Raw genomic sequence first — 20869 nt, forward strand, 5'->3', positions numbered from 1 at the left:
GAAACAGATGCCCGTTTTCCCATTCCTTACATTCAATTTGAGGACAAATTTCTCCCAAAGAGAAATCAGGCACAGGCTGCCCAGGGGAGGTGGTGCAGTCATCTGGAGCTGTAGAAGAAACGTGCAGATGTGGCACTGAGGGATGTGGTTTAGTGGTAAGTATTGGTGGTAGGCAGACGGTCGGGCTGGATGACCTTGGATCACTACCTTGATCTTTTCCAACCTTAATGATTCTGTGATTCCCAATTTGCCCCAGCAGTGTGGATGGCTCAGGCCTGACTTCCAAGAATCAACTGCCCCAATGCACAGCTCAGGCTAAGGATGATAGTTCTTATCATGATTATTGTGTGTTCTTTTCCTAACCTTAATGGCAGTTATCATCCTATAACCTTATCGCGCTTACCCAGCTTCTGAACAAGCACAGCTTATCTTCAGGGTGTGGGCCAGCATGTGTTGTGCCATAACATAAGTGGAGCAGATGAACCGTGTATCTCAGCAAAGAAACGACAGCAAAAAGCCACGCGGAGTGGAAATTGATGGAGATGTCAGAGCAGCTCCTCCACCCTGATGGGGGAAGGCAGCAGAGCTGTGTTATAGGGCTGTAGGCATTTCCATAGGCAAACCCATGGCTTTCCCCAGCCTGCTGCTGCTTTGCTCCCCCAGGGCTGAGCCACACTGACTCCTTTGTGATTTACCCACACAGTGGGTAACAATTAGCCCTGATTAACGAAGGGTCAAAAGGAATCACATGAGCTGAGGCAACCCTTAGATATCAATGCTGGATGCCGTCCCACAGCGTAAGAAAACCATTTAGGGATCGCTTGGAGTTGGTTTGCTTTCTTCTGTTAGATGAACCTGGCAAAACGTATCTGGAAATACCCTCGAAGAAAAAGCTGAACGTTTTCCTTCGGAAAGCAGCCAGGCTCAGCCCCAGCCCTCCGCTCGCAGCTCCTCTGCGGGTGCCGGGGGCAGTTCCAGCAGCGCTGGGGCAGGCTCCCTTATTCCCCCTTCCCCTCTTTTTTCCCTTCTTTCCCCTCTCCCTCTCTTTCCCCCTTTTTTCCCCCTCTCCCTTTCCCTCCCCATTTCTTTCCGCCCCAACCTGGCCCTTACAGACCGAGCTCTGATGGCCGCAATGCGCCCACGGGGTCCGGCGTGGGAGCAGCGGACGTGAGAAGCGGATGAAAAAGTTACGGGAAAAGGGAGAAAGCTCCGATTTGTGCTCAGCGAGGGGGTGGCGTGAAAGGGAGGCGAGAAAAAAAAGAAAAAACAAACGCAAAAGCCGCGCTGAGTCAATGTTTAACCCCCAGCGCGCAGCAAAAGCGGCTCAAAAGTGGTGGTTTTTTTTTTTCTTCTCAGCGAGTCTGAACCAGTCCGCCCAGTGCCTCCTCCCTTCGGCTCACACCCTCCTTCCTCCCACCGCTCCTCGGGAACATCCATCAGTCCGTCCATCCATCCGTCCGTCCGACCGTCCCGGCTGCGGGGAGCAGCGCAGCACCGCCGCTTTCGGATCCACGCGGACCCAATCCGGAAAGCAGCGATGGGGTTCCCCCGCTGGAAGCGTTTCTGCTTCTTGCTCCTCGTAGCCTTCACCTCGTCCCTTTTGCTCTACAGGCACTATTACGCTACGATGGAGCTGCGCAGCGGCCCGAGGGTCGCGGCCAGGTACGGGGGATGCGTGTGGGGCGGATCTGGGGGGCCTGGGAGCTGCTCGGCCCCTCCGTGCCCGCTTTGTTCGCTGTTTGAAGGGCTGTTTCTCCCCCGCCCCCCCGCAGGGTGTCCTGGGTCCTGTATGGGACTCCTGGGCTGCTGTGCCAGGGTCCCTATGTGGACTCAGGGTGAGGGATCAGAGCGCCGCCGGCAGCAGGATTGGAAGGGGCTGCTTTGCAGGGTGAAGGGCTGACCCTACACCGCAGCTGCAAGAGCAGGGCACGGCTGCCGGCATCCCGCAAACTCCCAGACTCCGGCAATGGGCATCTCCTCCTTTGCTGCCCCTTCGGATTTCCCCTGAGCACACCCAGTTCTGGGCTGGGTGCTGGGCAGCCCCGGGTGCACGGCTGTGAGAGCAGGGATGGTGCTATGGGACAGAGGGGAGACTCTGTAGGACCACAGCCGGTCCTACACAGGGACAGCTGGGTGCAGGCCGGTTTGCACAGGGAGGCACTGGGATGCAGCTGGATGGGCTGCCTTGGGGCTGCATCTCCCCCAGTGGGAGCTCTGTGCACCCATCCCACCTCACAGCCCGGGCAGGAGCTGCTGCACAGTGCTGGGCTCGTGCCTGGGTGTGAGAGAGAGGAAAAGCTGAACCCCACGGCAGCTCTAAAGCTCTCCTGGGATCGTTCCCATTGGCTTTAATCCCAATACCAAAGTGCAGCTCGTGTCCCGTTGGCTCCGATTCCCAGCATTTGCAAACACACTGCCCCGTAATCTCTGCTTGTGCCTCCAAAAATACCAACCTGGAGCCACCAGCGCTGCTCTGGCAGCTGATACAGGGCTGAGCTGGGACTGAAATCCACAGGTGCAGCACTCCTTACTGCTAAACACGAGTATGGGGTGACCTTCTGGGCTTTTCCTCCCATTGGGGCACAAAGGGTGGCTGAGCAGTGCTGCGTTTTGGGGAGCACAGTGTGTACAAGGTCTCCTCCTGCTGCAGCCTGGTGGGGGCACGCAGGGCTTGGGAAGGTGCTGAGCCCTGAGTGTGGAGCTCTGCCCATCCTAGTGTCCCACATGGGCTCTGTGCTGGGGTGGAGGCCCCACACTCAGCCCTTTGCAATGGGATGGAGCAGATGCTGCTGTTGCAGCTGCCTCCAATGGTTCTGGCACCGTTTGCTTCAGACAGAGCATGTGTTCTCCCATTTATTTGCTGGAAGCAGAGAGTGACCACAGAGCAAAGATGCCACACTGATGAGTGCCACCACAGGGACTGAACGCACCCTGGCTCAACTCATGGTGCCCAGCACCGCACCCCTCCCAGAGCCCCACTGTCATCTTCTGGGGCAGCCAAGCATTGCTGGGCATGGGGACACTGCATGTCAGGAGGTGCTGGGCAGCAGCCCTGCCACAGACAGCTGGCACCGTGTGGGAGATGGCTGCAGTACAGCAGGTGGGGTGTGAGCATCAGCTCTAGGGATGGAGCTGATGGGGAGGAGGTGTCCCTCCCCTGCAGTGGGGAACAGTGGAGGAAACCTAATGCTTGCTGTACGGGAGGAGGCAGAGCTACGCTCCCCACCTGCTCTACCTGTCCCTGAGATCCCAGGTAACAAGGAGCCCTTGTCTGCTCCACAATGCCCCGCTTTGCTGGAAGCACCTGCTGCTCAGAAGGGCCCTTCTGTACAGGGAGGAATGAATGGGAGCCTGTTCCCCACAGGTGGGCTCCCACCTCCTGCCCGGCCCTGAGCTGCCTCAGGGGCACCCATAGGGCACTGAGCCCCTCAAGGTGCAGAGTGCATCCCCCAGAGGTTGGCAGTGGAGGTATGGGCACAAGAGGGATTTTGTTCCCCTGTTTCATGTGGGGGCACGCTGCTGTGTCTCCAAGCATGGGGTGGCACTGATGTGGGGCATCAGAGCATTCCTCAGTCACCCTTGCACCCCCCTGCAGAGCCCTAATAGCCCCACTGTTTTCCCAGTGCAGTGATGGGCAGGGGCTGTCAGGATAAGGAATGTATTGAGGATTCGGTGTCACCCTCCTGCTGTCCCCTTGCAGCCTGCTGCAGCCAGAGCTGCTGTTCCTGGTCCGCCCAGACACCTCACATCCAGACAACAGCCACCAGCAGGACCTCAGAGGGACTGTGAAGAGGTAACTGGGGGGAGAGAGGGAGTTCATGATGGCCCCAGTGTGTGTGGGAGCCTCCTGAACCCTTCTCACTGCTATACTTCTCCCATTCCAGCAGGGAGTTCTCCCAACCATCCTCAGAGCCGGAGAAGCCCAAACCCAGTGGAAAGCAGGTGACAATCAGCAGGACGTGGGGTGTCCCTGGTGCTGTCCCCTGGGCCACCAGCCTGCCCCACATCGAGAGGCTGCTCCTGTGAGCTGGGGCTGTCCCTGTGCTCCATCCAGGTGCCCGGGGTAGGAGATGTTCACATGCATCTCCATAAAGCCCAATCCTTCAGCACCCTGAGGAGATGGGCTCTGCATTTGGGACACGGAGGCGCGAGGCAGCGCTGTGCCTCCAGCAGCCAGAAAGGAGCAGCTCTGTCCCTGGGTCTGACCTCCCCTTTGTGCCTCCTGAGGCTTCTCCAGGCTCAGTGTTGACCCTTCTCCCCCTGCAGCCCACCCTGTGCCCCCGCTCGGTGGTGGCCACAGTGAAGGCAGACCCCACATTTAAGGAGCTCTTCCAATTTGACATCCCGGTGCTGATGTGGGACCAACACTTCAACCCCGAGACGTGGGACAGGCTGAAGGCACGACGTGTCCCATACGGCTGGCAGGGCTTATCCCAAGCAGGTATGGAGCCTGGGGGGCTCAAGGGGACCTTGACAGAAAGGGTCAGAAATGGAGAAACCTCACAGAGGAGCTGGGGATCTCAGTCTGTTCCCACTCCCAGGGAGCGGGGTGGTGGGGACAGCTTTGCAAATGTTACTTTGCAGCATCTTGTGACATTTTCCCCAAATAAAAGCTCCAGTGTGTGCATGATGATGAACTGAGGCACGGAAGACCTCGGACAACCCGCTCCATTGTTGTCAGTGGAGATTGTTTCCCTTCCAAGTCCAAACCTACTCACTGCTCTCCCCAGCAGGGAAGTGATGGGGATGGGGGGAGCAAGGAGGGGGTGGTTGCAAGAAGGCTTTGTCAGGAGGGGAAGCGGCCGGCGCTGGCATCTCACAGGTCTGGGGCTGTCCAGATGTGTCCTTGTGCCTTGTACAGCATTGGGCAGCTGCTGTGGGGAGCGGGGTCAGTAATATGGGGCTGGGAGAGGAGATTTCTTCTCCAAAAGAGCGGTGCTGCAGTGGCACAGCTGCCCAGGGAGTGGTGGAGTCGCCATCCCTGGAGGTGTTGAAGAACCACAGAGATGTGGCACTGAGGGATGTGGTCACTGGGGGTGGGTTGGGGTTGGATTCAGAGATCCTAGAGGGCTTTTCCAACCGTAGCAATGCTGTGATTCTTCCCACCTGAGGTGCAGCTATCCACACACGCGTGCTTGAAGTGCTCCCAGCACTGCTGACACGTACTTCTCCCTTTTTTCCCAATCCAGCTGTGGGCAGCACCCTGCATCTCCTTAACAGCTCCTCCAACACTCAGCTCTTTGGCCGTGACCACTTCCCCGGGGGCTGCGTGCGCTGCGCCGTGGTGGGCAATGGGGGGATCCTGAATGGCTCACGGCAGGGCCGGGCCATCGATGCACATGATCTGGTCTTCAGGTAAGGCTGGGAGGGCACAGCGGGGCTGTGGGTGCTGGGGTGAGCCCAGCCCCGGATGTTGTCCCATGGCAATCCTGCAGGCTCAATGGGGCCATCATCAAAGGCTTTGAGGAGGATGTTGGGACCAAGGTTTCGTTCTACGGCTTCACGGTGAACACCATGAAGAATTCCCTCATTGCCTATGAGGCATATGGCTTCAGCCAGGTACCGCAGGGCAAGGTGAGACCCTGAGGGCATGTCAGGGTGCCCACCCCTGAGAACGGGCTGCCGGGGGGTCATCATTCCTGGAGGCTCTCAAGAAAAGAGCGGAGGTTGCACTGAATTATGAGGTTAATGGCATAGCGGTGATGGGTTGCTGGTTACAACAAATGATCTTAATGGTCCTTCCTTAATGATTCTGTGATAAGTTGACCCCTGAGGCTCCTCCAAGCTTCAGGAGCCTCAGTCCCCACCATGCCTGTGTTCCTGCTGCAGGATCTGAAGTATATCTTCATCCCCTCGGACGCACGCGATTACATCATGCTGAGGTCGGCCATTCAGGGCAGCCCGGTCCCCGAGGGCTTGGACAAGGGTGACGAGTGAGTGAACTCACCAATGGGCCACAACATGCCCAGCTCTACCCCAGGTGACACTAGTTCTCCTCTCCCTGCTGCAGGCCACAGAAGTATTTTGGACTGGAAGCATCCGCAGAGAAGTTCAAGCTGCTGCATCCCGATTTCTTGCATTACCTGACGACCAGGTGAGGATGAGGAGGCAGATGTTCCCCCCTGCAGATCCCATTCACTGCAATGCTCACGTCTCCTCCTTGTGGGGAGGCTCGTGCAGCCTTGCTGCATTCACCTGGCCCTCCATTTCATAGCTGGTTTTGAACTGTTCTAATGGGAGCAGAGGGAAGGTCCAAAGATTTGGGTTTGTTTTTCGGTGTTTCTGGTTTGGGGCAAGTTTAAATAATGGGGAGGTGCGTTTTAGCAGCTGGCAGAGAATGTATTGAATGGCAGAGAATGTATTGAGCCTTAGCAGCGGACATCAGAGCATCCACATATTCCCCCTTCTAAATGCCATGAGAGGCCACGTTTTGGTGGGTGCCCTGCCTCACGTTGCTGTTTGGTGGGGGGGTCTTAACGCCATGCCCCTCTCCCAGCGCTGCCTCTGCTCTGCAGGTTCCTGAGGTCAGAGCTCCTGGACATGCAGTACGGCCACCTCTACATGCCCAGCACTGGGGCTCTCATGCTGCTGACAGCACTGCACACCTGCGACCAGGTGAGGGGACGCCTTGCCCGGCGCCTGGGGGGACCTCCCACCCTGAGCCCATCGCCAGCCTTCTTCCCCTGTCCCATCACCCCACAGGTCAGTGCCTACGGGTTCATCACGGCCAACTACGAGCAGTTCTCTGACCATTACTACGAGCCAGAGAAGAAGCCGCTGGTGTTCTACGCCAACCACGACATGCTGCTGGAAGCAGAGCTGTGGAGGAGTTTGCACCAGGCGGGGATCATGCAGCTGTATCAGCGTGAGGGCAGCTCAGTCCCACTGCAAGGACTCTCAGCACGGCACAGAAGTTCTCCTCTTTCCTGAAGGCCTCCTTCTGTCCCTGGAGGGCTCTCCCATACCCACAAGCCAGCCTGAGCAGCAGGGCCTGCAGCTGACAGCAGAGCAAAGGTGGTGGTGCAGGGCGAGCCAAGGCTGGCGGGGAAATCCTGCAACTCCTCAGGGCCCTCCAGCATCTCATTTGTGACTCTGAGCGTGGCTTTGGGACACCTCTGCACGTGGCTGTGAGCTCCTGATGCCTTGAGAATGTCTGTGGGGCAGCAGCAGCCCATGGGAAGCACAGCATTCATCTGCAGGTGGGACAACGTGGTGCTGGAAGGAGATGCTGGGGAAGCACGCATCTGCCAGACCTCACTTCATGGAACTTTCTGGAGTTACAGCCTCGAAGTCACACTGGCTGGGCTGCAGAACCTGCAGGGCAGAGCTGTCAGCAGCGTGGTACTTAAAAAAGGAAACCCACAGGGAGGTGGTCTTCAACCCTTCCCCCGTCCTGTGTAATGCAGCACTGCTGCAGTGGAGTGGTGGTGGCTGCAGGGCTGATGCTGCACAGCAAAGGGAGCGGTGTGATCTGATTACTTGGTGTAATTAGAGGAACATTGAGTCATTATTCTCTTCTAGGCCTGGTTTAGTGAATGGGGTGGGTTGGACAAAGCATCCTGTCTCCTGTAACACAGCGAGGCTCTGATTTGGGAATGGCAGAAGTGTGGGTTAGGGGTGGGAGTGGGGCTGCAGGGACGCTGCAGGTGCCCAAGCAGAGCTCTGGAAGAACACAGCGCCCAGGGCGGTGGCTGCAGTGGCTCGCTGGGCACTTTGAAAGCAGCCTCTTCTCACCTCGATGCCATTTGCTGCACGTCAGCTGAAGGGTGGAGGGGACAATTGCAGATATGGCAGGAGATAACAGGGCTGAGAGCCAGGGAACCTCGTGCTCCCCTCCAGCTCCATCCTCCTTTGTGACAAAGCTGCACTCAGCTGCTTCGACCTGCTTCAGATGTAATCTCTAGTGGAGCCCTGTTTGCCTTCTCAGGTACGCCTCCAATTAACCTTTGTTCGTGGCAGACACTGCACAATGGTACCATGGCAGCCTGCTACGCCTGTTTTTACATACAAACACTCAGCAAAACCTCTTCCATGACATGGCCTCTGGTTCTCACATCACCTACAAGAGCACCAAAAGCTCCTCAGTCCAAGTGAGAGCACAGCCCGCGTGGCTCTGAACCCATTGGTGCCACAGGTGGCAAAGAACAGCTGTGAAAAAGCAATGCAGACACGGTGCAGCATCTCACCATGAGCCCTGCCCAGAACCTGCTGTACTCACACACAGCTCCTGTTTTAAAACAGGTTTCTTCCCCTCTAGCCTGGGGTTAAGGCACCCCAATCTCTCACCTTAGCAGCCCAGGACCCTGATGTTACCCTGCTGCCTGTCACTGCTCCCTTATCCTGGAGTGCCTGAGCCGACCACAAGCAGCCCATCTTTCACAGCCCCAGACCAGCCATAGTCACAGTTACTGAGTTCAATCTCCTCAACTTTTGGCATTCTCCTGTGGAAGACAATGAAATCTGGAGACTGTATGAGGCAGACAGTAAGCTCGCGCTTGCTCTTATTTCAGAAGGCATTTCAATATGAAATCCTTTCTACTTGCCCAAAGTCATTTCTGTTCAAAGCAGATACCCAAAAAAGACTTGACTCTCTGATTTTCAATGATTTGTTTTATTCAAAAACAGCACTGCAGGAACCACTTGCTCCTTCCTCCAGCTGCACACCAGGTCCTGTGGAAAAGAGAGCCAGAGCAGAAGCAACCATCAGCTGAAAAGTTCCCAATGCTGTGCATTATTGACTCAAGAGCACACACCTCTCCCTTGTAAGACCAAAAGCATGCTTTGTTTTTTCCCCCCCTGCTCCTTGGAAGCCCAAAGCTCCATGTGCTTTTCCCTGTGACTGCTTTTTGGAGCCTATCTGTATTGACAAAGCTGCCACCATGCTGGCTGCAGTAACATCTCCTCCCTTTTTGTATACCAACCTTTATTTCCTACGGAAGCGTGCTGCCGTCAAGTCTGCTGGTTCAGCCCATCAGTGCACAGAACAGATCTTCTACAAACAGACATGAGTTCTGTTAAATAAAGCATGGAACTATTGAGCAGAACGCAGCTGTCAGCCACCTGGAGATAAAGTGCTCTAGCAGAGTGTGTATTTAGTGACTATGCAAGATTAAAATGTGCTTATCTGCCCTCCAAATGTGCCTTACTGTTTGGACAAGCAACTTAAAAGCTCTTCGAAGATGTAGAACTAAACTGTACTTATGACAACAGCAGCCTATGTTTATTATTATGGTCCCTGCACAGTCTTGCCACATCTGGGCTCCTAAGGCAGATACAGGCATACAGACAAGTGCTCGTGCTGCAGCTGTGCATCTCAACTGCAGGAAGAGGAGGACAGCTGCTGCTCTCTGCCCTCCTCATGGGCACCTGCATCATTTCTGTCTGTGCAAGACGTAGGAGAACTGCAGAGGGGAACAAACACAGAAGCCTCAGTAGGACAATCTCTTTCACAGCTGAGTTGTCAGACAGGGATAACAGCACATCACCGGCTCTGTTCCTGCCCTGCTCTCACCAACTCCCTGAGTTCTCCGGGGACGCCCAAAAGCAGCCATGTGAGCTGTGTCCTTCCTGGGAACTGCTCAAAGATTAGGCGTTCTCGTCAGCAGATGAGTCACACTGCCTGCAGTTTTGGCACTAAGAGTGTAAGATTAACAGAAATACTCACAGATTCTCTTACCAGTTTGAGGTCCGACTTCACAGCTGCCTTCTCGCCAAAGCTGCCTCTGGGGGATGATCCAACCCCAGGGTTCTGCACAACATTTTCCTCCTAAATGGAAATTGCATCGAATGCTGTTAGCAACAACCCTCCAAGCTAAGATTGTCCTGCCTTTGTTTCTCCTCCAGCCCTTCTGACAAAAACCAGCCCCAAGTCACAAAGCAAGAACTGGACAAGTTTTCCTTTCTAAGATGGGCAATCTTTGCCTTCAACTTAGCATAGCAGAAACCAGTCCCTCAGAAACCAAGGGGCATGTTTGTCAGCGAGTTGTTTCAGTCAAGACAAGAGGCTTTGGGAGGCAGATGCTATTTAAACCTTTCCTTAGGAAAAAAATATGAGCTCAGAGGCTTTGGTGGTTTAGACCTTTATATGCTGTTCATGCAGTCTGCGACTTCTCATTGTACAGAAATGCCTCATACAGCTCGCAGAGAATAACCCACTCATGTGAGATATAAGTTATCTATGGATTTATCTTGGGAAATGCATTCAAGCAGGTCGCAAAAAGATGCATCTGTCCTGGGGAAGGATTCTCCAGTGTCTCTTTTTGGTGACCTTTTGGGCTGCGTGAGCTGCTCCCAGCAACCCGATGCGAGTTTAAAACCATCCCAGCACACCTCCAGATAAGCACACAGACCAATTATCCTTTCACTAGGTCTACTTCTGTGAAAAACACACTCATGAGATGAACTGCGTCTCCACAATGAGCTGTCATCCAATCTACTTCTAATCCCTTCTACTCTTGCTCATCTTCAACAATGCTGACAAGCAGGTGCTCTGCAGGGCACCAACCACATTAAAGCTCCCATTCATTGTGTGCTGCCTCTCAGCTTGCGCTACATGGCAGCAAAGGGCTGCACACTCAGATGGCAGCTGCAACAAAGCCAGTCTTGATTGGCTTAATTACATTAATCAAGCCATCAGGCTTTCATACCTCCTCCCAGCAGCCCCAGGGGCCCAGAGGGGTATCACCTGACACAGCAGAACAAGCCTGATCTCTACAGCCCAGCAATAGGAGAAAACTGAGGTATGAGGAGTTGAGTGCTGCTGTTTCTCACCTTTGTGCTGCTGATGCAGGCTTACTGCCAGCCCGGTGAAAGACTCACCCTCCTGGGAAGGTGAGTGCAAAGGGTGTTTTTCCCTTTGCTGGACAACATGCTGCCACCTGAAAGAACGGAGAGATAAGAGTTAGTCCACATAACAAACCGTTCTTTTACCTCCTCGCTTCCGACGCTGAGCCTCAGAGTCACACTTCCACAGCGGAACGCTTCGGACAGGGATAACCAACCACCTCATCACCGGCTCGGCCGAAACCCAGACAGCGCGGTCCGCCCCGCACGCGGAGCCATGAGCACAGCGAGGGGACGGCGGGCAGCAGCGCCCCCTAACGGCCGGGTTCGGGCACTGCAGCGCGGCTCTCCGCTCGGCCGCTGCGCTGACGGCTGCGCTGAGCCGAACCCACAGCGGTGTTGAGCACCTCGCGGCGGAGGAATCGCTGCACGTCAGGCCTAACGGTCCGGCCTGGGCGCCTCAGAGGGAGAGGCGGATGCGAGGCCGTGTCCTCTCGGCGCGCCGCGCCGCCGTGGAGGCCTCACCGGGGGAGGGGAAAGGCTGCCTCCCCGCAAGAAGACACGGAGGCCTTGCGTTCTGCAAGCAGCCGTGATGGTACGCGACAGCCCCCCGCTACCGTCCGTGCCTTCCCCGCGCTCTCCGGTGCCGCCGCGACCACGGATTGCCGGCGATGGCGCTGCGCCCCACTCACCACCACCAGCACCGCCGCCATATCGTCACGAAGACCGGAAGAACGGGCTGCGCGCGCCCACCTCGCCCACCAAGTCTCGCGAGAGAGGGAGCGAGAAAATGGACGCGCGGGGGCTGCCGGGAAGCGTAGTGCAGCGCCGTGTCCCCGCGGCCTTGTGCAACGTTGGAGCCCTCAGTGCTCCTTGAGAAATAAGGAAATAAACGCACACAACTCCTCACCAGGGCGAGGCCTGGCTCTTCCAGAGGCGCTCCCTTAGGCCCAGCGGGGCAGGCCGCAGTGAGGCCATGCTGCCCTGCCGTGCCCAGTGCTGGGCCGGTTGCCAGGCCTCAGCACTATCAGTGCTCCCAGCTGCCCTCTGTTTGCTGGGGAGGCACACGTGGCCATAGAGTGCCTCAAAGGGCTGAAAGCGTGAGCTCACCGCGCAGGAGGGGCGCTTCAGAAGGGCTTGTGGGCTGGAGGTTGGGGTTAGGCAGTAGTTAATGTGTGAGCCGTGCTTTGGGTGCGTGGTGTTTGGCTGAGTGCGCTGGTAAAAAGCTGCCCTGAAAGCTGTGGGATCGCTTGTGGTGCAGCTGAAGCAAAGGGAGGGAAAATAGGACTTTGTAAGGTTGGCTTTTTGCTGGTCCCGAAGCATTGCCCAACCTTGTGAGGGAAAGCAGCGGGAAATGGAGACTGAGCAAACCTGAGTCTGAAAGAGGAGGAATCTGAGGATGGATACGAGCCCAGCGTGTAACGGGTGTCACCCTGAGATGTTTGCGAGTGGGGGATGCGCTTCCTTGAGGTGCTCAGAGGGAAGATGCATTCCTCAAACATAAAGGTGCCTGGTTCTCCACAGCAAAGCTTATAGTGGCATCCTACAGCATGATGACAGATCTGTCTGGACCTGGCAACAGCACCCAGCCCTGTCCCAGGGAGCTGCGCCACCAAGGAGCCTGGTGTCTGCCCCAGGGTCTCCTCTGGTGGCAGCAGGACGGCCAGGAGCTGCTGCCCACATGGGAGGCCCTCTGTGGGCACAGCACTCGAGTTCCCAGGAAAAGGCAGTATGGAGTTGTGTTTGTTTTTAATGCCTGGACACTCCTGGCCTTGCTCCTATTTTAGTATTTGATTCTTTCCGGAGTGTGGATTTAACCTGGCTGGTAAGTTCTTTGCTCTCCAGAATGGCTCGTATTGCTTCCTAAAAGTCTCTTTTAAAATGTCAATAGGCTGCAAGAATCACTTTATTACAGTGAGACAAGAAGGCTGCAGAGAGACAGCAGTGTGCTCTTAGAAATAAGCCTCTTCCCCTATTAAGCGTCTGCCTAGGAAGCCTTTCCCAGCCCTCTGTGCCTTCCAGGAACTGCAGAGAACCTCGTGAGCTGCCCAGGCAAGGAGCACAGAGGAAGCAGCCAATGAGCAGAGAACCCCTGGCTCATTGCATGAGAGCTTCAGTGCCTTCCTGCCCTGTGAGAGCCTTCTGGAAGGAAGAGTGAGACACAGGAAGGCAGTAATTAACACTGCCTTCGTTTCCTCTGTGAAGATGTGGCTGGCAGCCTGCCTGCCTGCTTTTAGCTTTCCTGAGAAGCAAATACGTAAAACCCAGCAACTAGAATTAGCCCTTTAGATCCCTGAGGGACATCAAGTTTTAAAATAAAGCAGCCGAAATCCTGCCTTGTGCGGAGTTCAGATTATAGAAGGAGAGAACGTTCTTAATTGTAGCACGGATGATGCTCACACCACAAAGTAGCTGCCTACTTATGCTTATAGATGGATGAGCTCAGCCAGGGGCAGACTCCACGAGTTAATGGCTCAGGAGAATGGCATGAGCTAAGCGTGCAGTAGTGTGGCTGTCTTTATTCATGATTGCAGAGCGTAAATAATGTTTACAAGCGTATTTGAAGGCAGAACAAAAAGGCTCTGGGTGAGAAGTGGTCGTCGCTTCAGCCGTGCCCACGTTCTTAACTTCGCCTGCGTGATTTGATGAGGTTTTCTCAGCTGTTCCCTTTAGAGGGCGATCCTGTCACACACATCTTCAGCGTGCGAACTTCTGGGAGCTGCAGTGCGAGGTGAAGCCGCCCGGAGGTCAGCGGAACATGGTGGCTCTCCTGGAGCTCTGCAAAGCTACGGACGTGAAGGGAGCTGCAGTCTGGTCCGGGCAGTTCTGGTTGAATGTGTTCTGCTTCCTCAGGCAGTTGCCAAGCTGCTCCCAGAGGTAATTTGGAATAATTCTGGTAGATTTCCTGTGGCTGATCTCCATCAATTATGGTGCTTTTTTTCCTTCAGTCTTTCAAAGGACTTCTATTTTTGTTGAGCAAATAGAGAAAGCAATTAAAAGGGCATGGTGGGCTCCTGTTTCTTGGGAGCAGCCCCAAAATGATTACTTCTTCCCACCAGCTGATCCAAAGTGGATTACTTCCTCTAGCAAATCATGCACTGGAGTAAGGCCCCACTTTCTGCTTTCTGAAGGTTTTTCTTTCTGTCCTGCAAAGCCACAGCATTAACCTCTACAAAGAAGTGTGAGCACTGTTGTGGAGTATGTGGTCATTCCTTGATCAGAGAACAGGAAAAGGGGCAGAATGTGTGACAGAGAAGGGAAGGGAGGAAAGGAAAACCGAACAGAAATAATGACAGAACCCCTTCAACTTCTGGTGGGCTTTGATCCCACGCTTTATTTGAAGGACAAGGTCTCCTCCCAGTTTCCCACCCCGTTTCCCCTGCTGGCTGCCTTGTAACACCCTCTGGGGAGCAGCTCTCCATACTTAGTGATAGCAGCTTGATTCCCCTCTGCCTTCCAGCAGTTCCACTCTGCAGACATGGTTCCCAAAGCCCGGAGAAACAAAGCATCCATTGATTCAGAGCTGCCTGCTGTGGTTATCTTCTTTGACATATGGCTGGGGGAAGCAACTGGGGTATATGAGCACATTCAGAGGCTCATCCCCTATAGCTAATTGTGTCTGGCAAGCACCAGCCCCCTGCATGGCTGTATTGCACAAAGCACGAGGAGAAGCTGAGGAGCTGGATGGATGCTTGGCTCTGCTCCGTGTGCTGCATGCATAGCAGTGCACAAAGAGCAGTCCCCTGTGGAACAGCTGGAGATCATTTGCTGGTAATTCAGGTGCCAGACTTGTAAGGGAAAAAGATCTGTAGTGTTAAGAAAAGCCTGCCAAGAGGTCCCAACGCCTGGTGCCTGCTGCCTCAAGTCGGTCCCAAGCAGTACAAGAAAGGCTCTCTGGAGCTCAGAAGCAACATCTTCCCACGCAGGACAAGGCATGCTGCAAACTAAACACCCTTTTCCTGGTAGCAAAGCTTGGGCCTCCATTTAATGTTAAATACATGCTTGAACCCACTCATCCAAGCTACCAAAAGAGAATTTTAGCAGCCTCAGAAATGCTCTGCTTTGTACAAAGAATGGTAAGAGCTTTATTTTTACAGAATATGAAAAGATGGCCTTTCTGGGAGAGCGGTAGTTTCTTCAGGCAGGACTGTGGTATGGATTCCTGCAGGTGATGGAGAAAGAGAAAGGTTCCCTTTCCTTGCTGGTGCTGAGCAGCAGAAGAAATGGTAGCTTCAGCCACTCAGCCCAGAATGGTCATGATTTCCCTCTCGCTTCCCTCCACTGTTCTTCCCACTTCTTCCCCCTTTCCTCAACTGAGTTCTGAGCACAGTGCAACAAAATTAGTCTCCGTGTGCTGTCCCAGCTCAATAAGCAGTTGCCAGGAGATGACCTTGCTTTGAGTAGAGAGATGAATCCCCTCTATTTTCTGCATCAGCCTTGGAGATTAAAGGCATGGTAAGCAGAAAGGGAGTGAACTGGTATAAAAATATCTAGGCACTAATGAGGAAATTCTCAGGTCTTCTTTTATCACAAGCAGTGTTTCTGTTTGCCTGGATTACTCAGCCAACAGCCGTTGATTCAGTCAACCCAAACTGTGCTGTCATAAAAGCGATATTTCATCTATCACTCTTAGAAGAAACATGCCAGCCATGCAGGGAGCAAACAAACGTATTCTTAGGAGTAATTAGCCTGAACTGCACTGAGGTCAAGCGGTTCAGTTGGAGAACAATATGAATCCCCAGCATCTCCGTACTGAAAGCGGAGAACTGCAGATGCCATTTCTCTGGCTCACCTCTTGCTTCTCATTGTTTGCACCAGAGGAAGGAGATGATTGCTCTGAGGTATTTTGAAGAATACCATCCCTGCTAGTTTCGTTGCTGTATGTGAAATAACACTTTTAAATCACGAAAGGTCGCGTTGTTTCATGTCCTTTTAAGTCGTCAAGAGCCAGGTGTCACTCTGTGCATCCACTCATGGGTTTTCTCTTGAGTGGAAATGTCAAGAACTTGTCTGGCCTCTCTGTGGGTCTGTGACACCCGCTCCCTTCCTGCAGGGAAGACTTGGTCTGCCTGAGCTTTGAGAGGAACCAGAGTCCTTTTTGCCCTGTACCTGCCTGCTGTAGTTCTGTCTGAATGGCCCCAAGTTCTTGTTTGGGAGCAGGTCCACAACTGGTCCTTCCTACCACTCTGCCTGTGCCAGCAGGACTTAGGGACCTACTTAACCTCCTCTTCTCTTTGTGCTCCCAAGGCTTCAGGACAGATCAAAGCATGAGGGTAGCATTGTTTTAAACCACCAGTTTCCTGTAGAATGTGATCTATCCACTTACAGATGGCTTTTATGGTCTCCAAAGCCTCCTGTGGATTAGCCCATGGCTGACTGTATAAACACTGTCTCTATCCCACATCCTGCTTCCACAGCATGCTTCATGCTTCTCTGTCCTTTCTTTCAATTCAAACATCCTGCAGAATCCTCCAGCATTTCTCAACAGCCTTCCCTGCTCTCTTCCCCCCTGCCAGGTTGCGAGTACAACTCCAACAGCCCCCAAATTCTTGGAGAGCTGCCCGCAAAAGACAGAGATTCATGTGCCTTTCTTCCCGAATGAACCACCAGCGTGTGCGCCGCTGCTTTGCTGTTGACCCCATGCCTTTGCTGTTGCATAAAGGTAGGTCTGCCTTCAGCCAGCTCTCCTCCTGCGCATTCCAAGTGCTCTCCTTTCTCCCCTCAGCTGTCATCTCGAGCAGCCTGGCTGCTGAAGGCAGTGGGCGGGTGAGCACACACCACAGGAGATGGCTGATCTCCCGTAGCACTTCTGCTCGGGGATGTGCTCTGCCATGCCAGCGTTCTCTTCCACCTCTCCCCATTGCATGAGGGGCACAAAGCACAGCTTCATATGGGGGCTGAAGAGGAGCTGTGGGGAGAGCAGCAGACCAGGGGCTGGCACTCCTGCACGTGCCGGTGGCTATGGGGTGGCCCTTCTGGTGGAGGCTTTGAAGCGGATGCCCGGGATGCTGAGGGGTGGTGACATCTCAAACCGCAGCACCTGATTTCCCAGAAGCTGTGTGTGTGGTGCTGCTGACTTGGAGCAGCTGGCAAAAAAAGTAGAAACACTCTCCCCCTCCCAAATCGTTCTTTAAACAGTATAAAGTTCTCTGTAAATGTTTAAAACAACAACAGGATCGGGAGGGGAAGGAGGAAAGACAAACAAGTTTGCTGTTTGAGCTATGCAGAAACAGATCTTAATTTTTTGGCAGGGTTCTCCTTGCCCAGAAGATCCAGCTGCCAGCACACTTTAGGAGGCTCCAAATTCATTATCAGTGCTCTAACATCTCCCTCCAAGAGGCTGCAGTTTGGCACAGGCAGTGCCTTTGATGTCTGGGCTTGGCCAGCACCTCGTGCTGTAGGATCCCAAGTTCATCGCTGGGGCATTTCAGCATGGGATCAATGCTGTGAGTGCTCCCAGAGATGCTTTTCTTTCCCAGCCCTGAGGTTCGTGGTTGGTGAAACTCAGCAGGAGCTGGGGAGCTCAGTGGAGCGTTGTGCCTGCATGGGAGTGGGGCAAGAAACAGGGGCAGGATGTGGGGGCTTCCAGTTCCTAACCCATTGCCTCTCCTTCCTCTTCTACATCAGTAAGCACTGCCAGCACCTGGTGCATTAACACAGCAGAAACCCTAGATAGTCTCTGAATACGCAGCTGGTAAAGTGACTTCAATTCAGCTTCTCTCAGTTGAAGGGTGAGAGCTGCGTCCTGGCTGGGCTCCAAGCTGAGGGGGGCTTGGTGGGGATCTGAAGCCCTGGGTACAGAGGGTTTGCTGGAGACCAGTGGCTGCTCTCCAGGTTCCAAGCCTTGGAGCATCTGCCCCCATGGGGATCCTGGGGAAAGGGGCCATTCTTCTTAACGTGGGGTAGACCTTGGGCTGAGAAAGAGAGACTGTGTCCTTGGTGGGGGGACCTATGAGAACAAGGTCCCCGGGGAGCAGCGAGGTCGATGCTCCTCAACAACCTGATGTCTCAGCTGGCCACCAGCCCCCTTCAGGGCTCATTGCTGCCTGCTTTCACGTGCTCTGCTCCTGCCCAATCCTGCTCAGACCCTGCAGGGTATATACCACCCCAGGGTGTCACTGCCCGTCATTGGCTGGCATACACAGCCTGTGTGGCTATAGAAATAGGCTGTGTTTGCTTCCTAATATCTGTGTTCCTGCTTCAACCGCTTGGTGTGGTGCTGAGCTGCAGCAAGAAGATGCTGTTGCAGAGAGGCCCCGCTGCCCACTGGGGGGTTTTAGGAGCTGACTTTGCTGCTGTCACTCCTGTACCTACCTGCAGGTCCTGCAGTGAGGGTGCCTGTGGTGTTTCCTTGAGCTGCTGGTCCACCTGCTGTTGGTGCCTTGTCCCCCCTCCCCACGTTCCTCCTCCAGGCAGCTCAGCACCACCCCAGGCAGCACTGGGTGAGCTCCCCCAGGGGTCTCCTTTACTCTTCCAACTTCAGCCAGCTCTATGCAGAACCTCCAGCGAGATAAAAGAGCGACGCAGTGTGAAACCTTCCTCCTCCTCAGCAGATGGTGTTTGCGGCAGTGGACGTTTCCTGTGCTGCTGTAACAGAACGGCCTGGTCTAGCCAAGAAGCGGAAGGGGAAGCTGCAGTCTGGTCTTGCTGAGGCTCCCTTGCTCTGCAGACCTGACCTGAGAACCTGGATCACTTATGATCTCTTGTTTTCTCAAGTATTGGATGTTTCTTTCCCCTTTTTTTTCTCCATGTTCAACCCAGGAGCTGAAGAGCTGCCATGCCTTGCTGCAGCCAGCAGCTTCAGTCACTGCAGCACTCACAGCAGCCTCCTGGGGCTCGGTGACCGCAGATGTGCTGTGTGATGCAATGTGAACTTCACATCACCTTCAGGAAAGACTGAAATGCATCTAAGCTGGAACTCGCTCGGTGTCACTGAGCAGAGCAGCGCTACATCTGTGCAAGCTGTGAACTTCCAGCCTGAAAAGCCTCACGGGTGGAGAAACGGTGCCCGGTTCTGCTTGGGTTTGTTTGAGCAGCTCTGGCTAAAACGGTACGCCAAGGAGGGGCAGAGTGCACATCCATCAGGCTTAGTGCTGTCAGACCAGGCTGAGTTTGCTGAGCACTGCAGTGGGTGCTTTGGAGACAAGTCTCAGTTGGGGGAGCGAGGAAATGCGTATGGCCTTGCTGCCTCCCTGGAGCCAGCACTGTGACTGCTCCCTGGAGAGCAGCTCCCTGACTGCATCAGCTCCCTGAGCAGCTCTGCTCCTTCTCTTCCCAGCAGCCAGAAACTGCCTACATCAGCTTTTATCTTCCACTGGAAACCAGCTGAGCCACAGCAATGCGGAGCGACCCATGGGCACTGCGTGCTGCTGCAAGCTCTGTCCCACACCCAGGTAATTCTGGGGTATGAACCTCTGTGGGAAGGGGCTGCGTTCCCCTGCCAGCTCTGCAAGGTCAGACACAGCCCATGCCACGCTCTGTGCACCCCTCCTCACCCCTCTGACTCCGGTAGCACCAGGCTGTGTCAGCAGCCCTGCTGAGCCCTGCCAAACCTCAGAAGCCCTTTCACAGAGCGCCATGTGTCAGCTCTCCGTGTTCCCTATCAGCACCATCTACCTGACTTCATCCTGCTGCTCGCAGCAAGCCTGGGCAGGTAGCAGGACACAGGGCAGCTGGAGGTGGATGCTGGGGGTTCAGCCAAAGTGCACTCCTTCCTGCAGCATTCAACTAAGGAAGGGATCTTTCTTTAGCTCCTCTTTTCCTCCGCCTTTCAAAGCGGTGCCGTATGGATGCTATCATGGAGTTCATTAGTCCCCGTCGGAGCCCCCTCCCTGCAGGGGATGGGTTTTGCTGCAGTTGAGATCTGGTGGTTTTTCTCTTGGGATTTCAAGAAGTTTCATTCCACCCATGAGAAGTGCCAGGCGTCGGGGGAAGATTTGTTTCTTGGCAGCTGTTCCCGTTTTGCTCTAGAAAACAGATGCTGTGCTAGGAATGCACCGTGACTAAAATTCCTCTGGGTTGCTCAGGTCAAATAGCAGCAACGGGGGAAGCAGGGGAGCAGCACTGCTCAGCACAGTGGGGCTGAGCATTTCTAGGGAGCGGGGGCTCAGTGTTGGCTCACGCTTGGCTCTGCCTGTTCTAAGGAGCTGCAGAGCCTGGTGGTGTCAGCTCTTGGTTCTGTGACAGCATCTGACCCCTGGGACACGGCGTACGCTGCTTCTGTTCCTTCTGCAGAGGGCTCGGGGAAGCTTTCGGGATCAGGAGTTTAAACAAGGGGTGTGATGGGTGGTGACAGTTTGAGAAAAACACAAACAGCAAAAGGTATTGGTGCTGTCAAGGAACATGACAGGCAAGTTCACAGCCCTCGCAGGCCTTTGGCTTCCTGTTTTCTCCTGCCAGGAAACAATCCTACATGGTGACAGCCTCAAGTGACCCTGCAGCAGGTGGGGGCAGAGCTGGGGATGCTGAGAGCATCAGCCCCATGGGGTGAGGTGTGCAGGCAGCCCTGCCCTCCCTGGATGAAGGTGGTCAGCTGTGGATGCTGCAGCCCTCGATATGACTGCAGAATGGGTCACCCCATCACAACAGACCTCTCCTTGTTCCCAAGCTAAAAGAAGGGGCTGTGTGATAGAAAACCTGCAGCTGGTCTCTCTATTCTCCCACTAGCATTAACTGACAGCACAGTGACTTCCTTGATGCTTGGCAATTTTTTTCCATGCACGCATCCAGCTAATCAATTAAGTTTCTCAGCAGCTTCCTCCAGCATTCAGGCTTGGAGGGTGGAAGGAATTTGTTATTCTAGGCACTGTAGGAGAGGCATGAACTGTACTAAAAGCAAATTGGTTGCGCTTTCCAAGCACTGATGCTTCTCACTTGGAGCTCAGGGGTCTGTCCTGCTCCCACCACCTTGGCTGGAGCCGGGGATGGGGATGGGGATGCTCTGTCTATCTCAGCACTGGGGACACTCTGGGTTTCAGAAGCTACACAACCCTCCTGGTCCATGGCATTCAACCCCATCCAAGAAGCTGGGGAGGTTGGTTTGTCCTTTAACTCAGCCTTCTGCTAAATAAATATGCTCCCTGGATGC

At 54.5% G+C, this 20869-nt stretch overlaps 1 protein-coding gene and 1 long non-coding RNA gene across 6 annotated transcripts; one reads left to right on the plus strand and one right to left on the minus strand.

Moving 5' to 3' along the window:
* Nucleotides 1-775: 775 nt before the first annotated feature.
* ST6GALNAC2 (ST6 N-acetylgalactosaminide alpha-2,6-sialyltransferase 2) lies at nucleotides 776-6940 on the plus strand. 4 transcript variants are annotated; one of them, XM_048964869.1, is made up of 12 exons: nucleotides 781-797; nucleotides 1113-1186; nucleotides 1357-1662; nucleotides 3701-3793; nucleotides 3885-3942; nucleotides 4267-4441; nucleotides 5190-5355; nucleotides 5436-5574; nucleotides 5830-5933; nucleotides 6011-6094; nucleotides 6516-6615; nucleotides 6703-6940. In XM_048964869.1, exons 2-12 carry the CDS (start codon nucleotides 1179-1181, stop codon nucleotides 6928-6930), a joined length of 1461 nt encoding a protein of 486 aa, XP_048820826.1. In that variant the 5' UTR covers nucleotides 781-797; nucleotides 1113-1178; the 3' UTR covers nucleotides 6931-6940. The 4 variants fall into 4 exon arrangements, with proteins under 4 accessions (XP_048820828.1, XP_048820826.1, XP_048820827.1 ...); XM_048964871.1 differs by lacking the exon at nucleotides 1113-1186 and having other exon boundaries at nucleotides 776-797; XM_048964870.1 differs by lacking the exon at nucleotides 781-797 and having other exon boundaries at nucleotides 1064-1186; nucleotides 3888-3942.
* Nucleotides 6941-8592: 1652 nt separating this feature from the next.
* On the minus strand, nucleotides 8593-11519 carry LOC125702061 (uncharacterized). Of its 2 annotated transcripts, none has more exons than XR_007380422.1 (5): nucleotides 11475-11519; nucleotides 10771-10877; nucleotides 9677-9766; nucleotides 8922-9011; nucleotides 8593-8670 (listed from the first exon to the last, which is right to left on the minus strand). It is a non-coding gene; the product is annotated as an uncharacterized LOC125702061 (long non-coding RNA). The 2 variants fall into 2 exon arrangements; XR_007380423.1 differs by lacking the exon at nucleotides 11475-11519 and adding an exon at nucleotides 11004-11383.
* Nucleotides 11520-20869: the final 9350 nt, after the last annotated feature.

The sequence above is a fragment of the Lagopus muta genome, chromosome 18, assembly GCF_023343835.1.
Source record: "Lagopus muta isolate bLagMut1 chromosome 18, bLagMut1 primary, whole genome shotgun sequence".
NCBI classification, from domain to species: Eukaryota; Metazoa; Chordata; class Aves; order Galliformes; family Phasianidae; genus Lagopus; species Lagopus muta.

Excerpts from the sequence above, each read along its gene's own strand:
- ST6GALNAC2 (XM_048964869.1), top strand. Across the intron at positions 3,943-4,266 it reads CCAAACCCAGTGGAAAGCAG|CCCACCCTGTGCCCCCGCTC; the intron begins GTGACAATCAGC and ends CTCCCCCTGCAG. Across the intron at positions 5,934-6,010 it reads GGCTTGGACAAGGGTGACGA|GCCACAGAAGTATTTTGGAC; the intron begins GTGAGTGAACTC and ends TCCCTGCTGCAG.